The sequence below is a fragment of the Chrysochloris asiatica genome, unplaced genomic scaffold (genome assembly GCF_000296735.1).
Source record: "Chrysochloris asiatica unplaced genomic scaffold, ChrAsi1.0 scaffold00313, whole genome shotgun sequence".
Classification (NCBI taxonomy): domain Eukaryota; kingdom Metazoa; phylum Chordata; class Mammalia; order Afrosoricida; family Chrysochloridae; genus Chrysochloris; species Chrysochloris asiatica.
In genome coordinates this window covers 1,245,734-1,264,125 of record NW_006408831.1, presented here as the reverse complement: position 1 = coordinate 1,264,125, position 18,392 = coordinate 1,245,734, and the positions used below count along the sequence as shown (strand labels likewise).

At 35.4% G+C, this 18,392-nt stretch overlaps 1 protein-coding gene across 1 annotated transcript in view; it reads left to right on the top strand.

Moving 5' to 3' along the window:
* The window catches only part of PAPD4 (PAP associated domain containing 4), a 115,298-nt gene that overhangs the window by 47,236 nt on the left and 49,670 nt on the right, over window positions 1–18,392 (top strand). The window contains exons 9-11 of the mRNA XM_006875183.1: window positions 2,248–2,324; window positions 2,676–2,804; window positions 15,839–15,882. Coding sequence (XP_006875245.1) covers window positions 2,248–2,324; window positions 2,676–2,804; window positions 15,839–15,882 — 250 coding nt within the window. The remainder of the gene's footprint in view (window positions 1–2,247; window positions 2,325–2,675; window positions 2,805–15,838; window positions 15,883–18,392) is intronic.

Genomic DNA, 18,392 nt, shown 5'->3' with positions numbered 1-18,392 from the left:
TCAGGATTGGAGGAAGACTTATTAACAATCTGAGATATGCAGATGATACAGCCTTGCTTGCCGAAAGTGAAGGATTATATCTAGGTTCCTGTATACTACCAAGACTCCACAAGAAGCCTATTTCACTGGGCAAGTTTAGAACTCCTTTTAGGTATTTCAGTGAGTTATATATAAGCTGAAGACGGGCTTACAGACTTTCAGTAATTTTGTTTCCCAATATTCCGTTTTATCCCACTTGAGTGTCTATTTTACAATAGGAGGCAAGGGAAACCAGTATTCATAAGATAGTCAAGCATCCTACTAACATTATTTCCCCTCTTTTACCCAGATGATGCCTTGATCCTGGTATCACAGAGCCCTGTTGTTCCAAGGTGGAGCATGCATCACTATTTACCTCTGTCCCAGTTAGCCCATGCAAACCTACCTATGTGGTTCCCTATCTACCTTGTTCTTTAATACCCTCCCCCTTCATGTGTAGTGCCCTCCCCAACACTCGAAATATGATGTGTCTGTCTCTTACCCTGTACTCTGCCATCCCGCTCCCTCCCACTGTCAAGGTCATATTTTTATTTTGTGGACTTGTTTTAATTTTCTTCAGCTTCATCCTGAACTTGCATATGAACAGTAGATGGACTGTTCCACAGAATGTCCCTGGCCTTTGTTTATCTTTTCCCACATATGTAATCAATTAGATCTCTGTTTATGCCATGTGGAGAGGTCCATGTGTAGTCACTGTTTATGTTATATGAAAAAGGTATTTGCAGTGATAAATTATTGATCTTGTAAAAGTCTGTCATGCTATTACAGCATTGCCAGTAGTGGATTACTTAAAATAATAGCGTACATTAAATATAATAGTTTTCTTGACATTTAATATAATAAGCTATATTGTGCAATTAAAAAAGTCTGTTTCTTAGATCTGAGTTTATCATATGCTTAGTATGTGAAAGTATAATTAGTGCCTGCCTTATGGAAATGTAATGCATTCTCAAGAAATTTGATCTACATTTATATTAAGAGTTTTATTGCAGATATATTTGTGATTAAATAAGGTACTTTTCATTTTAATAAAAGACATAATACCCAGAAAATCATTATATGTATGTTTTCCTTAAATTGTTATTTATGATATTTTTGCTTTCAACAAAGTATCTTACATTATATGTTTAACCATTACAGCTCTTCTCACATATCAGTAGCTGTTTTGGCTTGGTATAATTTGCCAGCCTTTTAGGAGGTAATATAATGTGTAGAGACACAGCTTTGATTTTTTTTTCTTATGAACATTGTTTTTAGATGGATAACTTGTTCAGAAATATTTTTTGCCACATAATTTTGTTTAGTTGGAAAGGGTTTCAAGATTTAAAAAGCTCTCTTTGTTCAAGGTAATAGCATTACCAGTGTATTATATATCTTTGTGCAACAATCTAATAATATTAAAATAATCTACTGAATATATACAGATAGGTTAAGTGCCATCATGTCAGTTCCGTCCCATAGGGACCTTGAATAGGGTTTCCGAGGAGCAGCTGGTGAATTTGAACCATTGACCTTGTGGTTCAAACTGACCTTGCAGTCGAGTGCTTATCCTATAGCGCATCAAGACTGTCATAGTTATTCAGGTTTGGTTCCAGACCACTGCAGTATGCAAGTCACATGAATGTTTTGGTTTTCCTGTGCATATAAAAGTTATGTTTACGCTATAGTCGATTATTAAAGTATTTTGTAGATAGTATGAATTATGCCAATAGCATTATGAAAAAGTTTGAAGTATTGCAAGAATTACCAAAATAGGACTCAGACATTATTAAGTGAGCTCATGCTGTGAAGAAATGGTGCCAATAGAATTCTTTGAGGAAGGTTTGCTACAAACCTTTAATTTGTAAAAGAAACACATTTCTGTGAAGTGCAATAAAACTAAGTACAATAAAATGAGTTATGCCTATTACTCATTCTTATTTCTTTACTGCCTAGTTTTCAAATCATAGTTCTTTGGCCTTTGGGCTCATGCTCTTTTGCATCATTGAATTATTGTTGTTAAGTGCTGTTGACTCAGGTACAACTCATAGCAACCCTGTATAGAATTTCCAAGGAATAGTGGGTTTGAACTGCTGACTTTATGGTCGCAGACCAGTGCTGATCCTACAGAGCCACACCAGGAGTACAGTTGGGTAGGCATTAATTTAATCACTGGGGAGTTAAGTTTAATCTGTGCTTGAGCTAAAGTATTGTTTTGTTTTTTAATAGTTGTGTGGAGTTCGACTTGAATGTAAACAATATTGTTGGAATAAGAAACACATTCCTTCTCAGAGCTTATGCATACCGTAAGTTTTGGTATATTTCTAAATAATTATGCACTACTTTGTTTTTGCTTCAAGCCTTACTCTTTTTAAAGGTGTTTATAGTAATTAGAACTATTTTGTTGTGTTTAAATATACTGTATCATATTATTTTGAATAATATGTTGCTACATTAAAATCATTAAATGTATTTCAATAATTGATAATTTTTCCAAGTTAACTAAATTAAGTTTTAAAAGACACATTTATGGTACATATAGTAATTAGTCTACATGAGAAAATTCTCTTTATTGGCATGGAGTTGGGAAATGATGTACACTTTCAAAGTAACTGTAATATATTCTTATCACTTTTAAGTTTTAATTTTACTTTCAGTTGAAAATCGAGTTCGTCCATTAGTATTGGTGATTAAGAAGTGGGCAAGTCACCATGAGATAAATGACGCCAGTCGTGGTACTTTAAGCAGCTATAGTCTTGTGTTGATGGTTTTACACTATTTACAAAGTAAGTATTAAGTTTTTTCCCCTAAAATTTAAATGTGAAATGCATTTAAACTTTACTATGATATCTTCCCTATTACCCTGTTTCAACAGCATTGTTTAAAAAAAATTCTTTTTAAGGCCCAGGGATTCCATTTTAAACAAACATTTTTGAAATGTTATTCTCTGGTAAATACTATAAAGAAATTTAAATGTATTCTCATATTTCTACTATTATTTTTATACCCACTTTTGTAGTAAAATTTTCACCACTGTATTTTGGAACCATCATCTTGAGGCAGGCAAATGTTCAGAAGGCCTATAAAATAAACTCAAGTACCATTTCATTGCATTTTAAAATTTTAATTTGAGATAGGAATTAAATGATTTCCTTTTTGGTCAAAGAAACTTTCAATTTTCTACGTGATCAAAATAATTTAGCTTTTGATTCAAGAGTGAGCTGCCCTCTGCAACTAGATTTATCTTTACAGGAGTATTATGTCAGATTGGCCTTCAAATTTTAATTCAATCTAGCTAGCTTTTATTTATTAGATAATTCTGATAGAAACCTACTTGAACACTTACTTGTATTTTGTTCCGTTCATGGATAGGTCTGTGAGAATTTTTATGTGTTGAAAACTCCATGGAAATAATAGGACTGGCTGACCATATATGGTGGAAACCTTTACTTCTAATTACATATTTCATATTTTAAAATGTTATATAAATAAAAATTCAAGAAATAACACTTAAGCCACTTTGCATATTCTATTTGATTGGACAATAAACGTTTAAAATGGTTGCATACTGTTTTATAGTTATTAGATTATAGGTTTGAGATGTTTTACAACTGACCCACTAAATATGAATTTCTAGTGACATGGAAATCAGGTGAAAAACTTGATGTTAATATAATAGGAGAGCTTTTACTGGGAAGTCTAAGGCATGATCTATTTCAGTTAATATTTTCAGTGTAGAATCTTGTTTGCCAAAGATTATAGTAATAGAGAAAAACACATTTTAGCATATAACATTTATTTATGCATTTCATGAATATTTATTGAGCATCGCTACATAAATGCCAGGTATTGTTCTAGCAGGGCTTCTGGCGTAGTGCTGTAGAGTAAATGCAGGACTGCCAGCTCAGTTTGAACCACAAGGTTGGCAGTTCAAACTCACCAGTCACTCCTCGAAAACCCTATACTGGGGTGTTTATGGATTGAAATCCACTTGAAAGCACTTAACAACGACAAAAAACTTGTTCTAAGAAGGAACCTTGGTGGCCATTGAGTTAAGTTTTGGACTGGTAACCAAACCCACAGTCACTCCAAGTGAGAAAGATGAGGCAGTATGTTTCCGTAAAGATTTATAGCCTCAGAAATCCTGTGGCGCAGTTCTACTCTGACCTTCTATGGTGTTAAAATGGTGTAGTGGGTTTGGTTTGGTTTTCTGTAGATTATTGTTCTAGGATCTGCAAATATATCAGTGAACAAAATAGAAAAACAGTACATACATTTCTTCATGGATTTTATATTCTCTTCATTTAAAATGTAACATTTTACTACCTCTTACCTGCCAAAACATAGGGATTGTTTACTGCTATAACTCATGGGTTACTGAGGTTGTGTTGGACAATGTGATTTTTTTATTGTTAATGTGTGAATTGAGTTGCTGATGAATCAGCATGTTGTATGCTCTATGACAAATTATTAAATTATTACAGTGTGTTTTTAAGTGCCATCAAGTCAGTTCTGGCTTACAGCGACCCTGTATAGGGTTTCTGAGGAGTTGCTAGTGAGTTTGAACCTCTACCTTGCAGTTCAAACTTAACTTGTAGTCTAGTGCTTATCCTTCAGCGCCATACCAGAGATCCGTATTCTAATGTTGTTGTTGTTATTGTTAAGTGTCATTGAATTGGTTCCTGTATATGGTTTCCAAGGAATGGCTGGTGAATTTGAATCGACAACCTTTGTTGTTCAAAATGACCTACAATCCAGTGCTTTATCCCACAGCACCACAAGGTAGTGATTTAAAAAAGATACATACCTGGTTTTTAAATGTCATTTTTTTGCATTATTTGGTGTTTAGATTCTGAGAGCAATAATGTTGTTGTTATGTGCGGTCGAGTTAATTCTGATCCATAGCAACCCTGTATAGGGTTTCCAAGGAGAAGCTGGTGAGCTTGAACCACTGACCTTGCAGTTGAAATGACTTTGCAGTCTGACGCATTAGCCCGCAGTGCCACACCAGGACTCCAAGAGAAATAATTGTTGTTGTTATGTGCCCTGGAGTTGGTTCCGACTCATAACGACCCTGTACAGGGTTTCCGAGGCTGTAAATCTTGATGGGAGCAGAGAGCCTCATCTTTCTCCCGCGGAACAGCTGGTAATAGAGGCTAGCAATTTGTCAAAGACAGCAGAAGAGTCAGCTGATTGAAAGTTGAAACAATTTGGTGCCCTTACATCAGCATTTCTCTACTGAGGATATTGGACACTGGGAAAAAGAAGGAACGTATCATACTGGGGCATGTAGTTTCATAGTACATATAATCCTGGGAGAGTATGCTTCTTTGAATTGAGACTAGAGGATGATCTGTAAGTTGAAAATACTCTACTGATAAGAAGTTGGAAGTAATGGGGGACAGAAGAAAAGATTGCCATATCAGTGGGTTTAAACAGAGTGGTCATTGATAAGGAGGGTATGACAAATTCATTCTTTTCAAAGATCTGGCTTAGCATAGGTCTTTAATGATGAATCCATGAACAAAACTTATATTACTCAATTGTTGAGCTTCAGCACTAAAATTCAGTGGTGGTGGTGGTGGGGTGTGCCATGGAGTTGGTTCTGACTCAAGGTGACCCTGTGTATAGGGTTTCTAAGTCTTCATCTTTCTCTTGTGGAAAAGCTAGTGGTTTCGAACTGCTGACTTTGGGTTTAGCAGCCTGGCTCATAACCACTATGCTACCAGAGCTCCTTAAAAGTTAATAGAGACAATGAGTAAGACTTGTGATCACAGATTTAATTTTAACTTTGTTTCAGACTTATTATATTTAAAATTATAATGGAACTGTTGTTGTTGTTAAGTGCTGTTGAGTCAATTCTGACCCATAGCAACCCTGTATAGGGTTTCCGAGGAGCAGCTGGTGAGATTGAACCGCCTACCTTTCCGTTCAAACTGCTTTGCGGTCTGGCACATTAACCCACAGTGCCACACCAGGACTCCTAGTGGTATTGAAATATAACTTTTACATTTTAACCCACCAGCCACTCCTTGGAAAACTTATACAAGGTTGCAGTGAGTCGAAACCTGCTTGATGGCACTGAACAACAAAACAGCAGTCTATATAGTGTCTCCAGGAGTCAGAACCAGTACTCATCTGTCTTTTGTACTGTTGGTGGCTTGTATGTTGCTGCAATTCTGGAAGCGGTGCCACAGGTATTTTGAATGTTGGCACGGTCACCTATGGTGGACAAGTTTCACCTGAGCTTCTAGACTAAGAGAGACTAGGAAGAAGGAGAGGTATTTTTCCATATATTTAGTCACTGAAAACCTTACGATTAGCAGTGGAACACTGTCAAACCAGAATATTGAATCATGATGAAGAGCAGCAGAATATTGTCAGATACAGTGTCAGATGAGCCCCTCTGGCTGCAATGCACTCATATGTCTTCTGGGGAAGAGCTGCCTCAACAAAGTAGAATTGACTGTAATTATGCGACTAGAGTAAAGCTTTCAGGACCTTTATTGGCTTGGGGCGGGGGGGGGCTACAAGTCAAAATGAGAAACAGCTGCAAACATCCGTTAATAATCTGAACATGGAATGTATGAAGTATGAATCTTGGAAAATTGGAAACTGTCAAAAATGAAATGGAACACTTAAGATCGGTGTCCTAGGCATTAGTGAGCTGAAATGGACTGGTACTGACCATTTTAAATTTGACTGTCACATGTTTATACTATGCTAGAAATGACAAATTGAGGAGGAATGGCATTGCATTCATCGTTAAAAAGAACATTTCAAGATCTGTCCTTAAGTGCAACACTGTCTGTGATAGGATAATATCCATATGCCTACAGGGATGACCGGTAAATACAACTATTATTCAAATTTATGAACCAAACACTAAAGCCAATGATGATGAAATTGAAGAATCCCACCGACTTTTTAAGTCTGAAATTGCTCAAACTTGGAATCAAGATTGATAATCACTGGCGATTGGAATGCAAAGATTGGAAACAATGAGGAAGGATCAGCAGTTAGAAAATCTGGCCTTCATGATAGGAACAATACTGGAGATAGCATGATAGAATTTTGGAAGACCAATGACATCATTGCAATCAAGATGTATTGCTCATTACTGGTGATTGGAATGCAAAAGTAGGGAGCAAAGAGGAGGGTCCAGTAGTTGGAAAATTTGGACTTGGTGATAGAAATGATGCTGGAGAATGGATGATAGATTTCTGCAAGACAAATGATTTGTTTATTTCAAATACCTTCTTTAGACAGCATAACAGACGACTGTACACATGGACCTTGCCAGATGGAACACTTAGAAATCAAATTGACTACATCTGTGGAAAGAGAAGATGGAAAAGCTCCATTTCCTCAGTGAAGATAAGGCCAGGGGCAGACTGTGGAACAGACCATCAATTACTGATGTGCAAATTCAAACTGAAACTGAAGAAAATGAAAACAAGTCTACGAGAGTAGAAGAACAGATTTGAAGACCAGAAGAGTTGTGGGATGACATCAAGAACATCATACATGATGAGAGCAAAAAGTCATTAAAAAGACAAGAAAGAAGGAAAAGGTCAAAATGGATGTCAGAGGAGACTCCAGCGTAGAGAAGCTAAAGCAAATGGAAGAATTGAAGAGGTCAAAGAGCTGAACAGAAAATTTCAAAGATCAGCTCGAGAAGATAAAACCAAATACTATAATAAAATATGCAATGATTTAGAGTTGGATAACCAAAAGGAAAGAACACAGTCAGCATTTCTTAAGCTGGGGGAACTAAAGAAAAAATTCAAGCCTCGACTTTCGTTATTGAAAGATTCTCTGGGCAAATTATTGAATGATGCAGAAAACATCAAGAGAAGATGGAAGGAATACACAGAGTCACTGTACCAAAAGGAAATGGTTAATGTTCAACCATTTCAAGAGGTACCATATGAACAAGAGCCAATGATACTCAGGGAGGAAGTCCAAAATGCATTGAAAGAATTGGCAAAGAACAAGGCACCAGGAATTGATGGAATAAAAATTGAAATCTTTCAAGAAAGTGAGGCAGCACAGGAGGCACTCACTCATCTCTGCCAAGAAATTTGGAAGACAACTCTCTGGCCGACTGATTGGAAGAGATCCATATTTGTGCCCATTCCAAAGAGAGGTGACCCAACGGAATGCGGAAATCATTGGACAATCTCTTTGATATCTCAAGTGAGTAAAGTTTTGCTCAAGGTAATACAGAAATGGCTACAATCATACATTGACAGAGAACTTCCAGAGGTTCAAGCTGGATTCAGAAGAGGCTGTGGAACGAGAGATATCATTGCTGATGTCCGATGGATCTTGGCTGAAAGCAGAGAATATCAGAAGGATGTTTACCTATGCTTTATTGACCCAATGAAATGTGGAAGTTAATAAATAATAACATTTGCTAAGGATAAGTAAAAAGTGGCTGTAACAAAACATTAACAGGGAGCTACGATAGTTTTAGGCTGGATTCAGATGGGGATGTAGAACAAGTGATATCATTGCTGACGTCAGATGGATCTTAGATGAAATATGTTTACCAGTGCTTTATTGACTATGCAAAGGCTATTGATTGTGGATCATGTCAAGCTATGGGACGACATTACGGGGCGTGAGTTCTCCAGAATACTTAATTATGCTCATGAGAAACCTGTACATAGACCAAGAGCCAGTTGTTTAAACAGAACAAAGGAACCTGAATAGTTTAAAATTAGGAAAGATGTTTGCCATGATTGTTTTCTTTCATCATACTTATTCAATCTGTATGCTAGCAAATAAGCTAAGAAGCTGGATTATATGAAGAACATGGCCTTAGGGTTGGAGGAATATTCATTAACCTGTGAAATGCAGATGATACAACCTAGCTTGCTGAAATACTTAAAGATGAAGATCAAAGACCACAGCCTTTGGTATGGGGTGCATCTCAATGTAAAGAAAACAAAAATCCTTACCCCTGGACCAATAAACAATATCCATATAAATGGAGAGAAGATTGAAGTTGTCAAAGACTTCATTTTGCTTGGACCATTAACACTCATGGAAGCAGCAGTCAAGAAATCAAACGACTTGTATTGCATTTGGCAAATCTGCCTCACAAGTGTTTAAGAGCAAAGGCTAAAGTGCACCAGACCCAAACCATGGTATTTTCAATAGCCTCATGCATGTGATAGTTGAACAGTGAATAAGGAAAATTGTAGAATTGATACGTTTGGATTATGGTGTTGGAAGAGAATATTAAAAGTATCATGGACTGCCAGAAAAACAAGCAAATTTGTGTTGGAAGAAGTACAGCCAGAATGCTCCTTAGAGGCCAGGATGGTCAGACTTTGTCTCGCATGCCTTGGACCTGTTATCATTACACAGGGACCAGTTCCTGAAGAAGGACATCATGCTTGTTAGAGCAGAGGGTCAACAAGAAAGAGGAAGAAGCTCAAGGAAATGGATTGACATAGTGGCAGCAGCAATGATTGTGAGATTGGAGCAGGACTGGCAGGCAGTGTTTTGTTCTGTGTGCATAAAGTTGCTGTGAGTTGGTACTGACTCAATACCACCTGACAAGAACATCAGTGTGATTTGACATTTACTACACAGCACTTGACAACAACAAGCACTCAAAGTGTATTGCTGTTAGTATGTCTTTCCCCCCCCCAGTTTTTGTTTTCTTTACTAGGGTTTCAAAATTTTAACTAGTTAAACTTATGTGTGGCAGTATAGGATCGGTACTGGACTGCTAGTCACAAGGTTTTTAATTCAAATCCATCAGCTGATCATTGGAAAACCTGACAGGGTCACTCTGTTTCAGAACTGACTCGATGGCACATAACAGAAACAACATTAAATGCCAAGATTAATTTTGAAAATAAATCACAGTTTTCTTGACAGCAGATGGGTAACTGTAATGATTTTGTTCTTTCTCTTTGTGAAAACATGGTCTTAGTATTCTTACAGTTTCTTTTACCTGTGCTTTATGACATTGATAAGGAGCCCTTGTAGTGTAGTAGGTAAGCATATGACTGCTAACATAAAGGTCCCTGATTTGAACTTATAGCCATTTTATGGGAGAAAGAGGCGTTTGTTTCTGTAAAGCATACATCCTCAAAACCCATATTAGACAGTTCTAATAGAACTGCCCTCTGTGGTCACTGTGAGTTAGAATCAACTCCACAGCAAAAGTTTAGCATTGTTTTGTTTTGCTTTTAAGTCAATTTTTTAAATCTCATCAGTCCTTTATAAAACTTTCCAATTAGTAAAAGTTGGCTTATTTTATAAGCTTTAAGCATTGGTCATTATTTAAACAAGATATTCTAAACAGAAAGCAATCATATAATATTTTGTAATAATTTACTTTACAAGTGGGTGGTATAAATTTAGGTAAACATATAGAAGTTCTGTTTACAATGTTTCACTAATGTACATGTACCAAATTCAAGGCACAAAATAGTTTGCTTTACAAAAAAATACTATAAAAATCTCATTTGCTGTTCTACAATGTGACAAAACTGTCAAGAGAATCTTCACACCCTTCCATACATGCTCCATAGTATATGATTTTTGTTCTGTGTCACTAATCATTGTTGGCACACAGATCGGTATTTTTCTAGGCATAAGGTACCAGTTGTACAAACGGTTTCTTTGTGGAGCTGCTATGTAAGCTAGATAGAGTCCAACGAAAGACATGAAACACAGCAGCTTTCTGAGGAAAGGGTACTAGTCTGTAGGCAACAAAATTCATAAGTAGAAAATGTGTGGTCTCTTTGGATACCTAGGTCTCCAGAGTAATAGATATAGATACTTAATGAAATATTTCAATAGAGAAAGTTGACATTTTGGTTTGACAGTATTAATGGAGGTTTGCTGGCATAGCATTTAAGCACTAGTCGGTTAACTGAAAGCTTGGCAGTTTGAACTCAGTGACTCCATTTGAGAGAGACATGGTGATCTGTTCCCTCAAAAATTACAGCCTATAAAGAATCCTGTGCACAGTTCTACTTTGTCACTTGGGGCTCAAGTGAACCTAACAACAATATGACGTTGTCTCCCAGACTTCTAGATTTCTTGGAATATTAAAATTCAAAGAAAGGAACTAACCTAGACTTTAGTATTGTTGTTTCTGTCGTATCAAAACAAAAACAAAAACCGAAAAACTATTACTGGCTACTACGCTACTTTCTTAAAAGATGGTGCATATTAACACGAAAGTAGAAGGAAAACTAAAACCTCACACTTAAGGACAGCTCTGGTAGCGTAGTGGTTACGAATCGGGCTGCGAACCTTAAGGTCAGCGGTTTGAAACTACCAGCGCGCTTCGCGGGAGAAAGATGAGGCTTTCTATTCCCGTAAAGATTTACACCCTCGGAAACCCTGTACAGGGTCGCTATGGGTCGGAACCGACTCGATGGCACTTAACAACAACAACAACAATCCTGATCAGTATAATTTTATGCCATTATGAAGTCCTGGTGTGGTGCTGCGGCTTATTACGCTGGACTGCAAAGTTGGTGTGAACCGCATGGTTGGTGGTTAAATCTCACCAGCTGCCCCTCAGAAACCCTATTCAGGGTTGCTGTGGGTTAGAACTGACTCAATGGCACTTAACAACAACAACAATAAACGAACTCTCAATGTATAAAATTATTTTTATTTTCTAAATTATCACCGTTGTGGACTTCCCCTCTAAGTTAGGCAATTTTTGCTTTTGTATTTAATTTGAAAAGAGTAGATTTATATGGAGTTCTGATGTGACACTGATAGCATTGGACCACAAGGTCAGTTTGAACCTAAAGGTTGTTGTTTTTGTTGTTAAGTGCCTTGGAGTCGATTCTGACCCATATAGCAACCCTATATAGGGTTTCCAAGGAGCAGTTGGTGAGCTTGAACTGCCAACTTTGAATTTCTGTATTCTAAATGCTTGCCAGAGAATATAATCTTGAACTACATTCCCATTTTAATAAAAAGTTAAGTTGCAAAAATGTTTGCATGATGCAGCACAAATATAAGATTAGTTATCCTTAGTTGGCAAAATTAAAAAATTACAGCAGTATTGTGCTGTACTGGACTGCAATTAAGACTTTCCAGTTACACTGGACTGCAAGCCACAAAGTTGGTAGTTCAAACCTATCAGCTGCTCTTTGGAAACCTTGTTCAGAATTGCTATGAGTAGGACCCAACTCAAAAGCACTTAACAATAACATGCAATTATAATCTTACACTGCTGATGAGAGTATGAATTGATGTAATTCTTCTGAAAACAATGTTGTAATTCATCAGTGTTTGTTGAAATACAAAAGTTTTTAATATCTAAGTTTTTAAAAATAGAGACAGTGGTTAAATAAGTATAATAAGAAATTTAAGTAGCCACTAGTAATCATATTATAAAGACATTTAATAATATAAGAAAGCACTCATAAGGTTAGACAGATACAGCATACCAATTTTAATTAAAAGCTGTTTATTTATGTTTATCTATTTGTATGTATACAGATACTGAGCAGATACTTAGAAAAATTTATCCGGGAATATTTGTGGACAGTGGGGATTTTTTAATGCTTTTCTGTACTTCAAGATGAGAATTAGATAAAGATTTGAGTTATTGACAGAAACTTAGTTCAAATAGGCCTAAGTTTTATGAGTTAGTAATGAGAAAAATTTGATAAATCTTTAAAAGATACAAAGAATATGACAGACACTAATGTGACACTATCTAGTATCTGTTTGCTTTAGTTTTAGTTGTTGTTAAGTGGTATCAAGTCAGTTCTAACTCAAAATGATCCTGTATAGGGTTTCTGAGGAGTGGCTGGTGAGTTTGAACTACTGATCTTGTGGTTCATACCGACCTTGTGATGATCGAGTCCTACAATACTACACCAGGACTCCTTAGTTTTAGTAGAGACTTAAAGAATTAAACTTGACAAAAACATTTAACATCCATATATATGTCCAGTCTCCTCATTTTTACTGGCTATACAAAACATTTAAATCTGATTGCCTTCTTTATAAAATTGTAAAATCACATATGTTGTTGTTGTTGTTAAGTGCCATCGAGTCGGGTCCGACCCATAGCGACCCTGTACAGGGTTTCCGAGGGTGTAAATCTTTACGGGAGTAGAAAGCCTCATCTTTCTCCCGCGGAGCGGCTGGTAGTTTCGAACCGCTGACCTTAAGGTTCGCAGCCCGATTCGTAACCACTACGCTACCAGAGCTCCTTATATCCCAAAGTAATTTTACAAGCAACTTGAAAATTCAAACATTAGTATATTGTCAGTGTTATATAATCATGTTAAAATTTAGGTTTTGCTAAGTATTTTATTCTTTAGAAAGAGGTCCTTTTTTATTGAGGTAATTTGTAATTAAGAGGACTTAGTTGAAGGACATCAGCTAGGTAGAGCTAATGTGTAACTACAAAAATTAAACTTCTCCTCTCTAGAAAGAATGGAAAGGAAATCAGTGGTTGGTTTTCTAGATTGTATCAAATTACAATGAGGAAAAGCGTGTATAAAAGTTTGGAAGGTGTATTGAACAGTTTCAGCTTTGCCACGAAGAACTAATTTTTGTGATTTTGTTCAAGTCATTAATAATAGTTTCATTTGTAACATGAATAGTTGGTTTAGATGACTGTAACATTTTGTATAACCTTATAAATGGCTATAATATTTTCTGTCTGAACAGAGAAATAAAGCAGATTCTTTGTAGAAAGATACATAAGATAAACTAAAACATTTCTTAGGATGAAATTCATATATATATATATATATATAAAATAGACTACTTAGAGCTTGAAAACATTTCTGAAGAGAACCCGCTGAGAAAAACCTACTGGAAAGAGATTTTATTGAGAATCTTAAGAGTTAATGATAGGCTAAGGTAGCTCTGGTAGCGTAGTGGTTACGAATTGGGCAGTGAACCTTAAGGTCAGCAGTTCGAAACTACCAGGTGCTCTGTGGGAGAAAGATGAGGCTTTCTGCTCCCATAAAGATTTACAGCCTTGGAAATCCTGTACAGGGTCGCTATGGGTCGGAACTGACTCGACGGCACTTAACAACAACTTAACAAGTTATAAATTTGTTGATAACGTGCTATGGTAGTTTTGTTTTGTTCTGTCTTTAAGAGATACCATACCTCTAGAATGTTCTAAATTGCCTCTTTCTAGAGGCTTTATGAAAGATCTAAATCAGGTGTTAGTATTAGTTTTCTTCTCCTAGTGCTTGTGTGGTGCTATAGGGTAAGCATTGGACTGCTAACTACAAGGTCAGCAGTTCAAACCCACCAGTTAGGATTAAAAAACCATATACAGCGTCACTGAGTTGGCACCTACTCGACAGCACTTGACAACACCAATCTTTTCATCATTTGTTGTATTATAGTTTAATTTACTGAGTTATAAAATGGGAAAGAATTCATATTTTAAGTCAACCAATTTCAATTAAGACTTTTCCAATTACACTTATTTATGACCAAAATTACTCAAAAACCATTAAAATATTATGAAAATACTAAGAACCGCGTGACTGGGATTTGGAACTACTGGGACTGTAGAATCTTCTAGAATTTTGAATGTCTCATGGGGGAGAAAATACCCCTTTGTTTCCTAAGAATAATTCTGGTAAGTAATGAGTTTTGAAGTGTTTTCTCCTAATATTTTAGAGTCATGTACTGTGAATACTTAGATTATCATGAAATTTTATTTTACTCCAATTTGGAAATGAAGTGTGATAATGAAAAGAAATTTAAATAAAGCATCCTAATCTGTACTATGGAGTCCTGGTGTGGTGCTGTGGGTTAATTAATATGCCAGACTGCAAAGCCATTTGAACTGCAAGACTGGCAGTTCAAGCTCACCAGCCGCTCCTTGGAAACCCTATACAGGGCCGCTATGGGTCGGAACTGACTTGACAGCACTTAACAACATCAATAATAATCTGTACTAAATGGAAGAAAGTTACGTTCTCAAACCAATTGAAGTCCATGAAAATTGATCATAATGGTTGATTGGTTTTTGCTAAACATAGCATTAAAATGTGAATTAAAGATTTTTTTGTTACTGATTTAATCTAACTCTATATAGTATATTTTATGTTCCTAAATAATATGAAAACATATTATTTCCCATAAGCAAGACATTATCTTTTGCAATTATTTCTGTATTGTAAATATTGATCATTTTGCTTTTCATATTACTGTATTTATATTATAATGATGCATATTTACTGTTAATGATTTTAATGAAGTTATGGTTGCATAAAATACCAATGAAGAGAATGACATTTAAAAAATAGTGATAGCACAAGATGGTAATGATTGCTTTGTCTGAAATTAATGTGAAATTGATTATTTTTTTCTTAACACATCAGTTCCTTAGAACAGTATCCATTTTTGCATTGTTAGATAGCAGAAATGTAATATTAAAGAGCAATTATGATAGAAGTGGTGTCCTTTTATAGTGTCATTGGACTATACTTTAAAACTTAATTTTGAATAAATACCATTTTAACAGTGCCCATTTAAAATCTGTAGGACTTTTCATGTCTTGCTTATTTTGTGTGTCTGATGTCTGACCACATGACGTATATCCCTTTATTGGTTTACATAGGAATATTCCGCTTACTAATGAAACCTTAAATTATCTTCTGAGCTATATTTAAAATTTTGAAGTATTAGGGATCAGAATTAATTTCTTTAAAGTGTATGAAAACTGTTGAATTTTAGCATAAACCCTAATATCAGTTTCATACCTAGAATATAACTGACATATTATTGTTTTGTAAATGATTGGTGAATCATGGAAGCTTTAAACTTTTTGTTTTTATAGCCCTACCTGAACCCATCCTTCCATCCCTCCAAAAAATTTACCCAGTAAGTGTTTCTTATAAATTATTATAATACATATTATGTCAAGTGCATGTAGAACTATTATATACAGCATTAATATGAATGTGAAAGTGCTAATAATTTACCTTCTAAGCTAAAGATAACATTTTCTATATTGGCTGAAGCATTGGCCACTAGCATGTTTATGTTTTACATGTTTTTTCAGCAGATTGATAACTTTATTCGATTGTTGGCATACAGTCTGGTCAGTATGTTAATGCTAGAATCATTAGTATGGTGCTCATGATAATTACTATTGTATATTATTGCTAATGTATATTTCAGTTGGTCATAGCTCATTTGATCTTATTCAGTTTTCTTTATTCTCTTTAAAAATATTTTTTTATAGCATTTTCTTAGTTAGCAATAAGTTGACCTTTTCTAGACCAGTGAATTTATATTTTGAAAGGCAGGAAAAAATTTAAGAAGTTGAACAATTTCATTAATATACACCAAGTAATACACCAAAAGTTATAATATGGTTTTTGTGTGCATGATATTAAGGATCCTGTCAAAATTAACTTGAGACATTCAAGGAATGAAGTGTATGCCCACTAGAAAAGATTTAACATGCACTCAGTTTGAGTTTAGAGAAATCTAGGTGATATGCATATTCATTATTTCTTTCAGTTTTCTTGTGTTCTTTTTCCACAATTCTGTTTCCTTGTTTTACAATTTCATCATTTCTGTTTCTTTCTTAGTGATATTTTCCCGGTTTTAATTGGAAATAATATTTAAACTAGTTATTTAGAATGTTTCATCAACCTTCTAAAGATCTATTCAATTTTACTTGTTAGTTTTATATACTTATAAGCAGACCTGATTGCTAACCATAGTAGATTGTCATATCACTAAGGAAAATACAATATCCAGCTTAGGTGGACTTTCAAAAACGTGCTTATTTTATATAAATCACACAAAACACTATATGTAAACTTGACTTTAAATCTAAATTAATGTAATTTAATCTCTCATAGGAAGCATGTTGGCTCCATTAGGGTAAGCACTGAACTGTGAATCACAAGGTCAGTTGTTTGAGCCCACTAGCAGCTCCGTGGGAGAAAGATGAGGCTCTCTGCTCCTGCAAAGATTTAAAAAGCCTCAGAAACCCTATGCAGGGTTGCTATGTGTCAGAATCGACTTGATGGCACTTTAATAACCACAAAACAATATAATTATTTGAAGAACTGACTGATGTCTAATTGTTGAACATCAGTTATTATTGCAGTGCACACATGGTAGGTGCTGGACACTGGAGGTTGTGAGGGCCTCCCAGTTTGCTTTGCATCATTTACTAGAAGAGATGATTACAAGGTCTTTTTGCAATCTGGTTGTTACCGTCCTCCTTTTTAAAAGTAATATTTGCTGGATATTTGCTATAATAATGAGTTTCCAATATAGTTGGTGTTTGTGTTTTTAGGCACGTTATAAAAAATTAAAAATATGAGAGAATATAGACATAATAATGATTTAAACTTTTTGGCCATATTCTTGTTTTCCCTCTCCCATAAAGTATTGATTCTTTAAACTCATACGGAAAGTTTGAAGATAGTAATAGTTTTAGTATTTATTCTTCATACCTTCTTTTTTCTTTAAGATTCAAGATTCAAACAGAAAGAGCTACATATATTTTCAGCATATAAAGGATCTAATAGTTACACTTATCCTTAAAATAGTCTGTTATTATGTGTTGAATAAATACTTTTATAGAAATCTTAAAACTCCATGCAACACGAAACCCTTTTTGTTAGTGTAGTTTAATGCACAGTGCTTGGGGATTTAGGGTACTATCTTTATGATAAGGTGCCCAGTTTTCTAGTAGCATGTTTTTGTCTGAACAACATCAATATCACTTCTGTGTGCTGTTTTCTAATTATCTAGCTTGCCCCATGACAGAGCCTTTCACTTCTGCTCACCTTTGTCTCTTTACATTTCACCCGTTTTGTGTATAAATCCTATGGAGTCCTGGTGTGGTACTGTGGGTTAATGCACTGGACTGCAAAGTTGATTTAAACCACAAGGTCGGAGGTTCAAGCTTACCGGCAGCTCCTCGGAAGTTCTATACAGGGTCACTATGGGTCAGAACTGACTCGATGGCACTTAACAACAGCATCGGGGAAATACATCTAATACTAGACTAGCTCCAGGGCTTTTAAAAATGTACACGCTCATTAAAAAAATACTTGCTAGATTTAAGAATATCTTAATTTCAATTCAGATGTGCCATCATAACTGTTTAGCATTATAATTATATTATCTTTACTGTAAGATAGATTCTTGACTGGTGTCTTAGTTATATAATTATGCTATAACAGAAATTCAACAAGTGGATAGCTTTAATGAACCAAAATTTGATTTTTCATTGTTATAACGCTGTAAGTTTCAATTCAGAGTGTGGGCTCTAGGGGAAGTTTTCTTTTTGTTAGCTCTAGGGGAAGGTCTTTATTTTTTAGCTTCTCCTTTCTGGTTTCTTGGAGAAGGCCATGTGTGTTGAC